We start from the raw sequence: 16171 nt of genomic DNA, 5'->3' as shown, positions 1-16171 counted from the left end.
TATACTCTATACCCATTATGTGTAAATTGTATGACGTTGAAAGAATAAATTTAAAGCCACAGGCTCTTGTCTAGTAAGAGGTATGGGAATATTCTTTTTATGAGCATGCTTGTCACTCAGACACAGAGAGAAGCTGCCTGGTAGGGTTTTTTTTTTAATGCATGAAATAAATTCTACTGGATGGCTTTGCTTTAATCTCTTTCTATCTTTTCCAGATGTGGTGCTTATAACCAATATTCAAAGTATATATAATTTCTGCATCAAATAAGAAGCATCTATTGCAAAACAGCAGTAAAACAAAATGATTTGCAATGATTTACGGGCTTAATTGCCTGACCTGGGCTTTCTTTTCTGGCAGAACTTTTTTGCTGTTTTGGAGAATGTTTCATTCTCTCCTTGGGGGAAGGAAAGTGCCACTTTATGAATTGGTAGAATGGGTTCATGTCCTATATGTTCTTCATTTTTCAAAACAAAAATGTTACAGAGAAACTTGAAAATTGTTCATGAATTGCTTACAGTTTAAAAGTAGCAGCTGTTTATAGATAAGGCATAAAGCTATAAACCATCTGGTTTTTCATCAGCCTAAATTTTAGATTCAGCTGTGGAAAGAGCATTTTTCTGGAAATGAATGGAGTTACTGCCATTTAAATGTACAAAGGGTTGTGGTGAATTAGGCGCTAACACAACTGAAGGTAGAATGTTCTTTTGAGAGGTGTCTTTCCATTCCAACAGAAACATGTGCATGGAAGTTCTCTGCTGTAGGAAGACAGTCTGAACTGTCTACTGTGCTTTTTACCTTTGCATAATGGGACTCTGTGTGCAGAAATCTTGAAAAAAAGGTTTTTCTTTCCCTGAGGATGAAGAACAATCTTCCTGTTTTGCATTTCTAGGTGTTGCACCCAGCCAGTGGAACCTCTGATGTTCCCAGTTTGCCCAGTGATGCATTTTTAATATTGAACAAGAAGGAAAAAAAGCCATAAATATGTGGACTGTAATGTGAAAGGAAAGAGTACACAGACGGTCCTGTTAGTTGTGTAATGAGTTAGATGAACCTCCATCTTGTGATTTATATGAAGTTGAGCTTGACCTCCGGCCTGTGGCATCAGAGAGTTGTAGAATTTGGGAGTTTTGGATTATACTGTGCGATAAGGTTTAGTTTTGATGTCATCACTGTACAAAGGCATGGCTGGAAATTAACAATCATAAATCTTTCAGGAAACAAACAAACAAATTATCTAGGACAAGTGCCAGAAGATCCAGTGTGCTCATCAAGAAACTAACTGGATTCTCCATGGATTTAATTACATTTTTGGATTAATCCTCTCTACAGTTTCAAATTGGCTGAATGGGGCATTGGTTGAGGGCTAGTGATCCTTTCTTTACCCTGGCAGCCTCGTTCATCTCTCTGTCAAAGTGTGGCTGCTCCACTTCCTCCTGTGATACTATGTGACAGCACACAAAGCAGACAAATAGAAACAAGGGTAGAAGCAATGCTTCTCATGCTCTGCTGACTTAGATGTTGTTTGGTTTTGCGTTCCAACCCTGGTAGATAGAAGTCCTTTCCTGCCCACAGTTTATTGCTTATTACTAGCTACTACAATAATACCCTCCACAGGCCACAAAAATGTTCTCCTATAAGACACTAGTGAGAACTGCCTTAGCCTTAAAATAGGAAGGTTTTCCTTGGAGAATCATCCCATCAGTGGAAAGAATCTGCCAAGACATGGGTAGACTCAGTCTAAATTTTTGATTTTTTTTTTTTTAATTGTTTTGTCTAATTCTTGGAGGCAGTGAGAGGACAGCAGACCAGATGACAATAGAAAGCTAGAAAGCAGTTCCTTGGCTATTTAGTTAACAGACTGCCCACAAAGTGTAAAGCACTCGCTTCCTTCAGCTGTTTTGTGGACCTCTTATGTAGTCTTGGGACAAATCTGCATTACAGATAAATAAAAAGACAAGAAAGTTACACCATAATTCAATTAACAAGAATTAAAGTATGTATTTAGTCCAGTTAATCTATCAGTTTGCATGGACCATATTCCAGAGATGAACCCTATTTCAAATGAAAATTGACTTCAGTTGTACCATCCAGAAAGTTTTCTACAGTTTCACATAAACATGTCTGTACTTGGTGTAGACAAAATAGGAAAGGGAGATACCAAGAGACCACCAAGGCAGCCAGTCAGCACTGTTAGCCTGATTCTTGCTGCCTTGCCCATAGATCAGCTATCAACATGAAATCTGAATTTTTATCTGTGCCATCTTCTGAGGTAGGATGTTTTGGGTGAGATGGATTGCAAAATAGCAGACTGACAAGGAAGTGTGCAGCTTTGCATTTAAGTGCTGGGCAACATTTCCTTGGGGAAATTCTGATACTGAGGAGTGGCTCTCCCATGAGCAGAGGCAGAAACCCTGGGAAAGGATTACCGTCTCTGTCCACAGTGATGTTGTATGTACTTGCAGGCAGTGTCCTGTGGCAGTAAATGGTGAATACTGCAGTTTACTGTTAAAAATTGCAGTTGGTTTGGGGGGAGGAAGCATTACAGGGAAGGAAAATAGTACAGAGCTTGCCTGTAATTACACCAGAGTAATTGACTGGCCTCAGTGGGGTGGCATGGGTGTAACTCAAAGCCCAGAATATCTCATTAAATCTCCTCCTACCTTCTGCATTCACCATAGTTGTCCCAAGATTCTCAGATGCCTCAGATATGACCATAGCCCTAATTACAGGGTAGCAGGGCAAGCCACAGGAGAAAGCAAAGTCCCAGACCTTCAGCAAATGAACAAACAAGTGTGATCTCTTCAATTTATTCCTGAGGCTTGCTCTGCTGTGACACAGACATGAGGTAAACGCTACCTTCAAGTAATTGTTTCACAGGGGTCTTCTGCACCAAGGAGCTGGCATGAGATTTTTGACAACGTATATGAGCAATTCTTCTTGGGTATTGGAGCCTGCTATTTCCTTTCTCAAAAACCTTAGGCACTTAAAAAATTATTAATTTCTCACATCATTGCATGAATTGCAGTTTTAAGAAAAAAGATGTTGCGGACAAAATCCCTCTGGCTTGTAAACTGTGTTGGGTAGCTAAGAAGCATGTGCTCCCTGCACAATAACAAGTTGTTGAGGGTAGAGAATATCCACAGCTGTCAGATAAAGGGAGCCAGAGCAAACTGAGACAGCTATCCTCAAGTGATTGCCTTTTCATACTGAGAAACCAAGATAGAGCTGCACCTGAAGGTACAGAAAGGAAGGTTTTGAAGGCAACCTGGAAATTTTATAGAATCTATTTAAAAATCCAGTTTTGGTAAGTTTTTGGTCAACAAATACCATTTTCCTGAGGCTAATGCCTTCTGTCTTCCAAGGACCTCTTTCATATTGCTCATTCAGGTAGCCTTAGTGGAGGTGAAAGCCCTGCTCTTATTTTCCACTGTAACTGACTCTTCTAAACTGTACAACTCTCGATTTTACTTCTAGCACTAATGCCAGCTCTAGTATCACACAGTATTTCTAGGGGGTGTGTGCCTATATTATGGAACAGAAGGTGTCTGCTGTTGTACTGCTTCTGCGTAGGAATCTCACATCTCTGAAACTGAATGCAGCCTCAGACAGCCCTTCACAAAAAGGGCATCTCAAACTAGGAGTTAAGAATAGGGAACAAAGCTGGATCACTGCGTTAGGAGAGACTAGCAGAGTTTTCAGCATTGAAAATCAAGCATGCATGGTGGATAAGGTGAGCGAGGAACTTGCTGTCACCCCGAAACAAGAAACATCCTAGCAGCTACTGCTGGCAGCACTTTAAAATAGATGAAAGGAAGTACTTTTCACATGGCATGTAATTAAATTTATGGCATGTTGTTACCCATTGGTGGAGACCAGATGTCAGGATGCTGCAGGGCTTATATCAGTTTTGGATATCCCATTGATTCCCATAATTGCCTGCTCCATTCCTGAGAGTAGAAGAGGGGGAGACTCGTGTGCATCTGTGAATGTTTCAGTACGCACAGGCAGACTGGCAGCCTTGGCAGTGGTTGTGATGGACTGTCCATGGCCCCTCACAACCACCACCAAGGCTGCCAGTCTGTCCATGTGTACTGATCTCTTTCCCTCTGGTTGTCGAACACAACTGGAATGAATAAGTGTTGCTCTTTGCCTCAAGAGACTAGGAACTTATTTTCCAGTTTCACATGCAGTGATGGGTAATGGCAGAGTTGAATGGTGCACAGTGTGCCTCTGTACTGTAGGAAAGCCTGGGGAGGTTTAGAAGGGTCTTTTCTTCAAAGAAACCAAACACATATATAAGACTGGTACTGACATGAAAAGAATCTCCTTATTCATTTCCTTGGGAAGTAATTTGAACACGTTATCCTCGCTTGTCCTTGAATCTGATGTTTGCTCTGTATATAGAAATGAACACTTGTACAGAACAGGTTTTATATAGTTACACAGGATATAAGCTATCTATTTACATTTTACTCCTGGTTATTATAGCTTTGCATATTTGCAGGGCCTGCTTTTAGGATTCCAGAGACATCTACATGCGATGCAAAGTCTTTCACAGCCGAGAAGTTCCTGTGCTGGCTGGTGCATTTAACGACTCCTTCTGCTGATGCAAATTGTCCTACCACCCATAAATCTTGGAGCTCACCCTAGAATAAGGTTACCTTGAAAAGTTATTGCATTGCTAAGAAAAACTTGCTTTGATATTGGACACCAGAGCTTAGAATATGAAGGCATATGCTTTAGGATGGAGACGTTGTGGTTTCCTCCATCACCTTTCCACACAGATCTTGAATTGTCCCTCCTGTCCATCTCACAGCCTCAGGAGCCAGGTTGAGTGCCTGTGTACTGCCTGTGCTGTGTGGCCTGTGCTGCATGACATGTTGGAACTACTGCAAGCCCCAAACCTCCCAAGTCATGTATCAAGCCAGAAGTACTTGGAAGTTTTGAGATTTTTGAGATACAAACCACTGATATTTCAAAGCATTGAAGGGTTCTCCCAGATTACCATGATAAATGGGTGAGGGACAGGTGAGTTATGAAGTACCGCTTGGTTACAGCACTTCTGCAGCTTGATCTGGGGCCCACACCTAATAGTGCTGTTCCTTGAGAAATAATACAGTGGTCGTGTGCGTTTCCTACTGCATTAGTACTTTTTTTTTTTTTTTTGATAATCTGTATACACGTGGTTCTCCGGAAATAAGCATATTTGGACAAAGATTAAATAAAAATAGGTAAGCAATTTGATAGAGATAAATGTAAGTGTCTCATATCAGCTTTGCCTGTGGCATTTTGCTCCTCTTTGTGATTACTTGGTAGGCTTGTAAAAAGATATATATTGCAGTTTAGAGATCAAAGTGAAACTGACCTTGCAGTTATCTCAGGATTTAAATATTAACCCAGCAGTTTTGGAAGTGGGTGGGAAGGTGGCAGCACACGTTGAGCAGTGGAAAGGTACAACATGAGTTGTTCCCATACAGAGGCGTGTGGCGAGCCATGCGCAGAGCACATCGCTGCTGCTGTGAGAGGAGTTGCTGACCATGCTTACTGAAGAATTTGTTTGTTCTCCGAGCTGGGATTCAGTCCCATCATGTCAGCTGCAGAGACTGTGCCTCGCTTGTTCAGCCCTGGCTCTTGGCATGCAATTAGCTGCTGCACACAGCTTGGCACGGCTGTCTCCGTGACTGCTGATCCATGAGCATGATGCGCGGCCTGTTCTCAGCCCTGGTATTTCAAGAATTGTTGGGATTTTACACGGATTAATTTGAAATGTCAGAAAACACAAATGTTGTGGCTTTATATGTTTATAATGTATTTATCAGACCTCCCCTCATCTCTTACCAGTGGGAAGGAAATTGTAGCCCCTCTGTTTGTTACCTCTCCTTGACTGCCTGGTTTAGACTTGTCAGGAAGAATGAATGGATGTGAGATGAATGAATCTGAATGAGGATTTAGATGACCAGACTTCTCACCGGCAAAAGACTGCAAACACACTAGCACAAGTTTATGGTTCTTCAGAGCATATAGGTGGCAAGCATAAATGATTTTTTACGGATTAGTAAGCAAAGTTCAAGCCCAGAGAACTCTTCTGTAAAGAAGGAGTCATTTCAATCTGTCATGCTTCAGGTATAAAAGTGCTATGGGAACATCAGCAAATGCGAACAAAAAAATGCTTGCAGTTTAGCTCCTAAATGCTTACATATGAATAATATGCAGTGCAAAGGCTTTGCCAGGGTATTAATATCAGGAAAGTTTCCGAGGTGATGTGTAGCTTACCAATTCTCCCAGCAACGTAGACACATTAATTCTCAACATGGCACCAGCTGTACCAGAGCAAAACACCTTTTACATGTAGGAAATGCCTTTACCGCAGTGTTTTGCAGCTTAGCTAGAAAAAAATTTCAGTGTAAGACCTGGCTGTAATCACCCAAAAGGCCATTTCTCATGACAAAAGCAAAACAATCAGGGAAACTGGAGCAGGTTGAGATACCAGATCTGACAGTATGGATACACCAGGTCTGGCTCACATGTTAGTCCAGGCTCAGACTGTGGTGGGAAGGAAATGTGCACCCACTGTCACCAGGTGGTTGCTAACACCTTGATAACCTTAACTCAGTTTGGACTATCAGGAATGCTTTACAGTAAGCCAGGACCAGCAACAAACTCTTAGACACGAATATGTGCAGATGTTGACAGTCTGGGTTAATTCATGTACATTGACAAATGTTGCTCGTGTTCTCTGAAATCTGAGGTTCACCAAAGCCAGAGGGTCTGGAAAAAAACCCCAAACACCCCACACCTCAAAACCAGTACTCGACTGAGCCTGGTGTGTCAAAGCCAGCATTAAGTCTTATGAAAACCTGGCTAAAAGGGGTCTCTTCCTGCAGCAGGGCTGTGTGCACGAGGGTTTCCCGTGAACTCTGGGCATCACTTTGTGCTTTCCCGAAAGCAGCAGCATGGCCCCAGCCCACCCAGGCTGCTGCCTGGATGTGGCTGGCCCAATCCAGCATGCTTTAACAAAAAAACAGGCCTTACCCAGTCAGGGGGCAGGCATCTGCCAGGACTGTAGGATTGGGCCCCAAACCATGGAAATGAAACACAACTCAGTCAAAGGCGACAGGAAAACAAAGTCACCTGGAAAGAGTTAGTTGTTCAAACTGGGGGCTGACTGGGACCTTGATTTAATCTTTTTATAATATAAAAGTTTTGTGACTGAATTAAAGTCCTACTGTTTGGACTGGATGATGTTACCTAATTCTCAGAAATGAGAGCAGCTGGCTGCAGTGCAGATACCTCCTAGAAAGCCTTGCAGTGCACAGCACATCATTTAGCAGGGCTGTAAAAGAAAGGACATTTATTAGGGGGCTTGGGAGTGAAACTTAATGTGCTGGCTTGGCTTTTAGCTGGCAGGATTTAATTTCCAGCTTCTCTGTTTTATTTTCCATTTAAATAAATAAATAAATAATGCCCTCTTCTCCCACCTTCCCTAACTGCTTTTTGGCATGCCTTTGGGTATGTCCTGTGCTGAAAGCCTGGGGGTCTCAATGTGAAAATTGTTAACCTTTTGGTGATGTAGCTAAACAGACAGAGGTCCTGGCAAAACCCACTTTCGGGAGGATCTGGAAAAGAAAGGCAAGTAACGGAGGTGTTAAAAATCACCTGATGGTTGGGAATTTTTTCTCTGAGGCAAAATTAAAACAAAACAATGTCTTAAGCCCACCAAATAATGTGGATTTTACAAACTTTTATTATCATTTCCTTTCCTCTTCCTGCCTTTCATCCACCTTTACCCCACAGTAGCTTATGTTGGCACCATCAGTCACCATTTCTTCCTCACCTTTGCCTCTTTTCTTTCTTTGTGTAATGTGGTGAAGGAAAAAAAAGTCATAGTTTTGGGGGCTGGGTTCCTCCATTTGGCTACTGGACAGATTTTCTTGCTGATGTGGTTGCCAGAGTGGACCTCAAGCTCATCCTGGTAGTCTTGCCCCACTTTGCACTGGTGGAAGGTGACACTGGTTGCTCTCACACAGCCTGTCCTGGCTTTCTCACAGCACCTGAGTCTGATGGCAACAGCGGTGTGTCAGTCATCCACCTGTAGAAGATGGGGCTAAGAAATTGCTGATGCTGTTTTTTTTTAATGCTGCTTCCCAAAGCGATGAAGATCCCTTTGGAAAATGTGTCCCTGGGTGTGCCAATCAGTGGCGCTTCAAAGCCTGTCAGGCCCTGAGGAGTCCAGCCCTTATCCCAGGGAATTTTGCTCTTAAAAATTAAATAAAGTAAAAAAATCCCAGGTTATCTAGTTCACAGTATCTAGAGCTAAATACTTAAGTTAAATACATAAACTTTAAGTAAAATACTTAAAAAAAATACGCAAATGTAAGTACTTGAAATGTTAAAGTATTAAATCTGTAACTTCAATTTTCAAAGTCCTGGAAACACACATGGTGGCACCGAGGTAGCAGGAGCTTCCATTCTTCCATGCTTTGGAAATCAGCTTATTTCCTTATAGACCCACTTCTGTTTAGCCATCCCTCCCTGTGCTAGATAATACACCTGTGGCACTTTCCACAAGAAACATGTGAATGCTTAGCAGCTATTTCTGAATTTTTTATCCCTGTATTTGGTGTTTTAAGCTTGAATGGCCTGACCCTTTGCCTTCCCTATGCTGGCAGATGAGTGCTCACACCAGCAGAGTGCTGGGCTACTAAAGCAAGTGCTGTGATCAGAGCTGGTGGGAGAACCCCAGGGAGTGGGATGCAGTTTTCTGGCCTCCCTGCCATGTTCACTGTGGCTTTGCTCCCTTCCTGTACAACTTGATCACTTTCAAAGCATGCCTTTTTTTCTCCTGGCTGAAAGAGCCTCACAGATTTTGGGAGAGCAGCAGGTACAGAGGAGGGCATATGTACCTGTGTCTGGCACCAGTTAACATAGTGCTGTTAATTCACCAATATTAATTAAGCTGGGCAGGATCTGAACAGCAGAGTGGTCAGGTGGGCAGAGTCCCAGCAGCATACTGAGAAACCAACAGCAGCATGAGAAAAGCACCAGGGGCCATATTCCGGCTCTGGGAGCTAACTGCTGGCTTCAGCAGGAGCCATGTGCATGTAACTGCTGCCTGGGGACAGACCCAAAAGTTTAGTATTTCTCCGAATGAAGTATAAAAGTAATTATGAGCTTGGCCTGGGGCACTTGGGACTGAATTTGTAACCATCTGGTGTTAAAGGTTTCATTTTGCTTATTATTTGTTAGGAAAGTCCCTGGCCACTGACTGAAGCTTTCCTTGTTAATGGTGGAGCTTCATACCTGCAGCCTTGCTGAGGGACAGTGTGTTGGAGCAGCCCTGATGCTGCTCTGCTTTGACTTTAAGAAAGTGGCATAAAGCATCGGTAGTGAGTGTCTGCTTGGAGATCGTACAGGAATTAAGAAGCTGAATATAATACATATTCTCACACCCTTTTCACTTCACTGAGATTAAAAAGTTTCTATACTGAAATGTACTCCTAGTGTTTTCTATTCATGAGCAAAATCTGGTTTTAGGCTCTTTCTTAACAAAAATCTCAGCCCCTTCCAAGTCTATGATTGGGTGGAGAAACTATATGGAAAGCATATACTTTTAAAATTCCAGCTGAAATTTTGCAGATGAAGCCTTCCAATCCCAAATGGTGGGGACAGAGAGTCAGTTTCTTAAAGGATCTTCATTGGTCTCCTAATTGCTTTGCATTGGAGCTCTCCATCTGGGAGCAACCATTGCCAGTGGTAAGAGGTGTACTGGGCAAACAGAGACACAGAGAACTATGACATGATCAGACATGTTAATAAGAGGAACCACGAAGATAGCAAAAGTGGCAAAGAAGATATCAGACTTGTCTGAGAACTCCAAGAGAAACTCTCTTGCTTACTAAAATTTCTGATGGAGACTTTTAGTCATTGCTGTGCAGCCCAGAAGCTACAGAGTGAGTGTTACTCAATAAGTATGAGCAGTTGGAGTAAGAAATGTCACAGAGTTATTCAGCCTGCTTTTCCACAGACATTCAGGCATCTCCATTAAAAATTTTGGGTCAAAACTCAAATATTCCACAAGGGAAATGTCGCTGTTCTCTGCTTTCCTCTATGTGATCCAAGTACAGCAGCTGAAATACAGCTTGTGAAGGCCATCAGAGTTGTGTTTCTGGATTGAAATAAGTTTTCAACACAAATACTTCTGTTCTTCTTTCACAAAAAAAAAAAAAAAAAAAAAAAAATCTTGGGGCAGGGAAGCTCTTATCTTGCTTATCTTCAAACTACCCAGTAACCACATTGCCACAAAAGAAGCAAGAGCGGTAAAGATGAAAAGTCACTTTACAAAAACTACTTTCTGCCTGGAATCTCGTCTTCTTAAAGTCTTTGCCAGCCATTCCCCCATAATCTGAGGTTAGAGTCTCTCCCCTTAGGGTAGGTTGTTTTGGCATGGAAAATGCTGGGGTCTGCAGGTCTCCATGTTAAGTTCTGATCACTATGATCACACTGAGGAGTTTATCTGACCCTTAACCTTCATGGTATGTGACAGTGTTGGTGGTCCCCTTGATGGTTTTGAACAAGTTTTGCATGAAGTCACCCTTAGCAGGACACTTTCTTTCACTTCCTCATCCCTACCCCAAGACCATCACTCACCAGGAAGCCCATGCTACACTCCATTTTTATTCATGGGTCTGTGGCTTTTTTCAAGACTTACTGGAGAGGAAGTATCCCCATGACAGTACAGCCTCAGTTTTTCATTGCTGTTTAACTAGCACTTTTCTCTTCTCCTGCAGTTTTTGCCAGAATCCTGAAGGCTCCTGAATCCCAAAATATTACCTTTGGGTCTGTGGTGACATTACGATGTGCAGCGACCGGCCTTCCAGTCCCCACTGTTACCTGGCTGGAAAATGGGAAAGCTGTAAGTGCTTCTTTTTTCATGCTTTTGGCCCCGGTGGGCTGTTAACATCCGGAAGTGCAGCCCAGGGATTAAAATGGGGGGCTGGGAGCCAGTGCCCATGGTTTCTATTCCTGCCTTGCTTAGTGCCTCACTGTGCTATCAAGTTGAACCTAACTTGGCTCCCGGCTGCAGTTTTCTGTTTTGCAAAACACTCTCCCCCTCTCCAGGGTGTTGCGTGCGCGAATTTGTAAGGGTCTGGAAAGCCCAACATGAAGGATGCTTTAGATGCTCACAACCTCCCCCTGAGCCAGGGTTTCTAGGACTTCATAATGAGTTTTATTTCTGCAGCCATCTTTCCTCTCCTTTCTCCTAATGTGGTAACAATAGCATGGCAAAATTGCTTATTTGACAAAATAATACAAACTGAGGTAGTTAGGTAGAACAAACCATCTTGAGGCAAAATACTTGTGGCACAGAATATGCACAGCATATTTGCAGATGAATAGATCTGAAATTTTCTAGACTGACCTAAGTGACATGCTGACGTATGTCACTAATTTATTCCTGGCTAAAAGCACGTCCTCAAGAAAGTCACACTCTCTTCAGCGGCCAGCACCAAGACATGCAAATCCACATCTTCTTGCAGGAAACTGTTCTGTAGTCTAATTATCCTGACCATTTAAAATAGGTGCCTGCTTTGAATTCGTCTGGCTTTCTTGTCCATGTGTAGGCTATTGAAATGCCTTCCCTTCAGCTGAACTGAAGACCTGCTTGACACCCAATATTGCCTCCTTGGGAGTGAACGGTGCACTACTGTCACAGCAGCTCTGCAGCCTGAGTCTGCCATGGGTTCCTCCAGTCTTCATATGGTTATGGTGGACATGTTTCATACTCTCTGTGGTCTTTAAACAGCTTTATTAAGGATGTGAGCCCCAGGGTGTGATGCTGTGGAGGCTGGTGGGGCAGCTGTTGCATGCAGGCTGGCAATTTGCTTCCACTCTTTCTGCCTGTCTGCCCCAAGTCCTTCTGGCCACTGTCTGGCCATGGCCATTCCTGTGGACTTGCTTGTCCAACAGGGCCAATAAATCCTCTTGCTCAAGTTCCTTACTTCAGGAAGCTATCCCCATCCTGGTCTGTATCCCTTCTTTCCATGTATTAAGAAACATTATTAAGGAGCCCAGGCTACTCTGATAGCTGTCTTGCTTTCCTTTTCTTCTCTAAACCTTATTGTGTCCTCCAGTTTGATTAGGGCTAATTTTCTGTATTCCACCCAGGTTGCTAGGGAGAACAGCAGAGGGATCAGATCAGCCTCTAAAGAGCTCCATGGGTCCTCTGTAGTTTCTGGTGATAATTATTTTGAGACAACTGTGGGTGTCCATTCAATATTTCTTCCCCATTGAGGAAGAAATCTTTCAGGGGGTCTGAAGTCTCTGACAAGGGGAGAGTATTTCCAGACTCCTGCTCTGCCAAGCTCCCACCAGTGTGTTGGTCCCACAGAGAGCTGTGTGCAAGACATTGTGTGACAATGCAACTGCCTGGCTGGTCAGATCTGTTCTGCCCAATTCCAGTCTGCAAGGCCAAGCCACTTACCAGGAGGGTGGTGCTCCAGAGTGCCTCATTTTAAATATGGCAAGGAGACCTTAACAAGAGACCATCTCTGGGAAAGTTGGGTCAGGGAGCGGGTGGACAGCAGCATGAGCATTTGAGGGCTGACTCATGAGTAAGCAACAGTGAGTCACTTGAAGATGCAACATGCTTATGGCATTATGGTCTCTGAACACCAACCTGTAATTGCCCTGAGGTTTAAAGAGTGGGAATCTGCTGAGGTTACTGACCTGCCTTTGAAGAGGAGGATGGAAACTCCTCTGAGCATCAGCTGCCTTGCATACCCAAACAGAAACACAATTCCTCTTCATCCTGCTATGCACCATGAGGCATCATGGGCCTCAAACTGTCTGCAATGCAAAGTGAGCCCCGTGATAAGATGTGAAGAGGTCTCTGCTTTGGTGGTAGCTGAGGTGCCATTTTAAAGGCTGAAAAAGAACCTGCTGGAAACAAAATCTCAGGGAACATATTTGAAAAGGGGAGTCAACACAAGGGAATGGCTTGAGGTTTCCAGTAGAGGAAACAACAGCTGGCTGGTGTGAAAGTCCTAGGCACAGATACCTGATACTTTCACCTGTGATTTTCCACCATGCATGTGACCGTGCATACTGCTCACAGCTACCTGAACACCCCTTCCCTCCCATGGCCCAAGCCTGGAGGATTAAACCTGGCTCTCCATGCTCACCAGGTGTGGTCCAACACTGCTGGGAGGGAAGCTAACAGGATGGGGTATGCCTGAGGGGTAAGCAGGGAGACAGGACCTGATCAGCACAAGCTGCTCAGGCTGAGCAACTGCCTTTCCCAGGTGGATGCTGGGAGGGAAGGGCAGCCTGTAAAGAAATTCCTTCTTTCTACCAGGAAGGTACCAGCAGTGTCTTAGTGCTGAGTGGTTTCTGGGAAGAAAAAAAATCTAAAAGCAAATCTGACCAGCACTGTAACAAAAGAGGAAGTTATGAAAAACATCCCTTCATCTCCCATCCACCTAAACTGACTTCACAGCATAAGGCCAAAAAAGATCTCTGGTCTCTGCATTTACACAGTGACTGCATACTACCCATCCCTATTGCAACAGTTAGAATAACTATGTTGGTCTAGTTATTTAGTGATTTCTTCCCATGCATGTTCCCTCACCACAACTCCAAGTTGAGCTTCAGCAAGACAAAACAAATATATTGTTCTCAGCATTTTCTTTGCTAACCTCCAGGGAGGTCAGACTGATCTCTCTAACCTCCCAATTAGATTCATAGATCGAATGCTTTCCTCGGATGGATCCAGGGAAACAACTCTCACTGCCCTTAGGGCCAGGTAGCACCAATGGGAACCATGGGGAACCACATCTTACTTGAATTGCACTTGATGCTTCCTATGAAGCTGCTCCTTCCTACTGCCTTTGCAAAGTAGAGTCTTGGTGTACCCTGTCCTCCTACTTTAATGAATGTCATATAAGCAGGAAAGACTTAAGGATAAAATCAAGTGCAGCTGGCCAAAATCAGCTGGCTCCAAGCTCTGGGAATATCTGACCTGGGAAAAGGCTGGCCAAAATCACCACATTTGCAGCCCCTTCCATATTTCCAGGTGTGAGATAAGAAAGTCTATCAGATTTTCTGCCAAAGTGTCAGAGTCTGAGTGCTTGCTTTGCTCACGACTGCTTTTGAAGTCTGGCAGTGCTTATATTAATCCAGAATCAATGACTTCCAAACCATTTTCTTTTCTCCCTTAACATACTCAGGGTCCATAAAGACACCTCATGCTCTTCTTTGTTAAGGCATGAAAAGGCAATCTACTAGAAGAGGTCCTGGAGTTATTAGCCAGGTCAATTACATGAGCAAAACTGAGACTACAGCACTCTGGAACTGAAAATTAATTGCAAAAGTATTGCTGAAGTGTGAAATAGGAGAGGTCTTGGACATTTGCTTTTGTCTGTGAAGTCAGCTGCTATGAAAGTGCCAAAATAGCACCAAGCAGTTTTAGTTCTCCCACTTCTGTCTGCTTGCTACATATTTCTCTGCAAATCTAGACATCTGGGGATGGGTCTTCTAGGTTTTTCCTTGCTTTGTTTGTTTGTCTTTGTTGGAAATATCACTGCACTGAGCTTTTCACTCTCAGGTTTCTGCAGGGTCTATAACGGAAAGTGTCAAGGACAGAGTGGTTGACTCCAGGCTGCAGGTATATGTCACCCGACCTGGCTTGTTCACTTGCCTCGCCACGAATAAACACAGCAAAACTTTTGGAGCTGCAAAAGCCGCAGCAACCATCAGCGTTTCAGGTATCTTGGGAAAAAAAGGGGTAATTATTTTTTTATCCTTGCAGTTGCAGTCCTATCTTCCCTCCTGGGAAAGAAGAAAGGGGTGTTAAGTACTCTGAGGAGGAGGAAAAGCCTTTGGAGATCGATAGTGTGCAGGTGGCTAAATTTGAGGGCAAATGCATCCTCACCAGGCTATTTCCTCATATATTCTTACACTTTGGAGACTGGCATAGCTGTCATTTCCTGAACGTTTGATTCTGTCTTGTACTTTGTGTCCCAGAACTTGGTAAGTTCATCCATGCAGAGGAAGTCATGGCCGTGACCCAGCATTGGTATCACCTAACAGCAAGGTGAAAATAGCTTTCGTGAGAAGTTTGTCTTCTCAGGGAGTTACATCCAGAAAGCAGGGAGGTTGCTGTCAGAGAATTACCCCACCATGCCTGGGGTAACCTCTGCTCCCAGGGACGTTTCCCAAGTGGGGACAGAATGATCCAAAGAGGAGAAATACCCATGGTCTGAGCTACCTGACAGCATTTGCCACGCCAAGAGTAAGGTAGCAGCTTGTGCCTTCCCTGCTGTGACAGGCAGGGGCATTTAGTTAGAGAAAAGAGGAATCACCCAGGACTCCAGACACGGGGTGGTAGCCCTGGTCCTGCTGTTAGCCAGGCATGTACCTGGCCCTTTCTCTGTGCCTCAGCTTCTGTTCTTTTGAGAAAATAACCATGCTTTTTCTTACAATGGGCATTAAGACTAGCAGAAATCTCTGCCCTGTAAGAGACTCAGCACTTTGTACTGTATTTCACATTCCCACTCCTGGTTTTACCCCAGGCAAAGCTCTGCCCTATGAAGCAGAGCTGCAAATGCAGCAGGAGGGTTGGTGCAGCTACCTGCACCTACAGCAGAGAGAAGCAGTGGAGCTTCTCTCACTAGTCTGAATGTGCAGATCTGAGCAGCACCCCAGATCTGAGCAGGAGCCCTCCTTGGCCTTATCCTAGCTCCCAAGGGTCCCAGGTCAGAGGTGTCCCAGTCCTTGGCTGATGCTTAGCACCTCTTCCTGTGACAGTGCATCCCAGCTCTCACAACGCTGCAAATAGGGTCATGGCCATGCCTGTGCTGCTTCTCCAGCCCTGGTTTCTCCCACCTGTTATAGCTGCTGCCTTCAGGAATGGGTGCAGAGGTGGTTTAAACAGAGGGTGCTACCTGCCAGTTATGTAGGACCCAAAGGGTAAGGGTAAAGGTATGGGTTTAGGGTGCAACAGTCCAGCTCAGCAAGAACTGTAGTAAACAATACACTTCCTCCTCCTCATTCCCTCTCCCCGTACAGCATCCAGTGTTGCCCAACTCTTCTTCCCCACAGAAAGATGTAAAATAAAGATAGAATTTAGCTGCATCCTTTTCAGATAGCTTACAGCTCTACAGACAGATTTCT

At 43.9% G+C, this 16171-nt stretch overlaps 1 protein-coding gene across 2 annotated transcripts in view; it reads left to right on the top strand.

Moving 5' to 3' along the window:
- MUSK (muscle associated receptor tyrosine kinase) overlaps positions 1–16171 on the top strand; it is a 52598-nt gene that overhangs the window by 14023 nt on the left and 22404 nt on the right. For both annotated transcript variants that reach the window (XM_074932357.1, XM_074932356.1), the window contains exons 6-7: positions 10789–10913; positions 14604–14763. In XM_074932357.1, coding sequence (XP_074788458.1) covers positions 10789–10913; positions 14604–14763 — 285 coding nt within the window. The remainder of the gene's footprint in view (positions 1–10788; positions 10914–14603; positions 14764–16171) is intronic.

This window comes from Athene noctua, chromosome Z (assembly GCF_965140245.1).
Source record: "Athene noctua chromosome Z, bAthNoc1.hap1.1, whole genome shotgun sequence".
In the NCBI taxonomy this organism is placed as follows: domain Eukaryota; kingdom Metazoa; phylum Chordata; class Aves; order Strigiformes; family Strigidae; genus Athene; species Athene noctua.
This window is presented reverse-complemented; position numbering and strand designations above follow the sequence as displayed.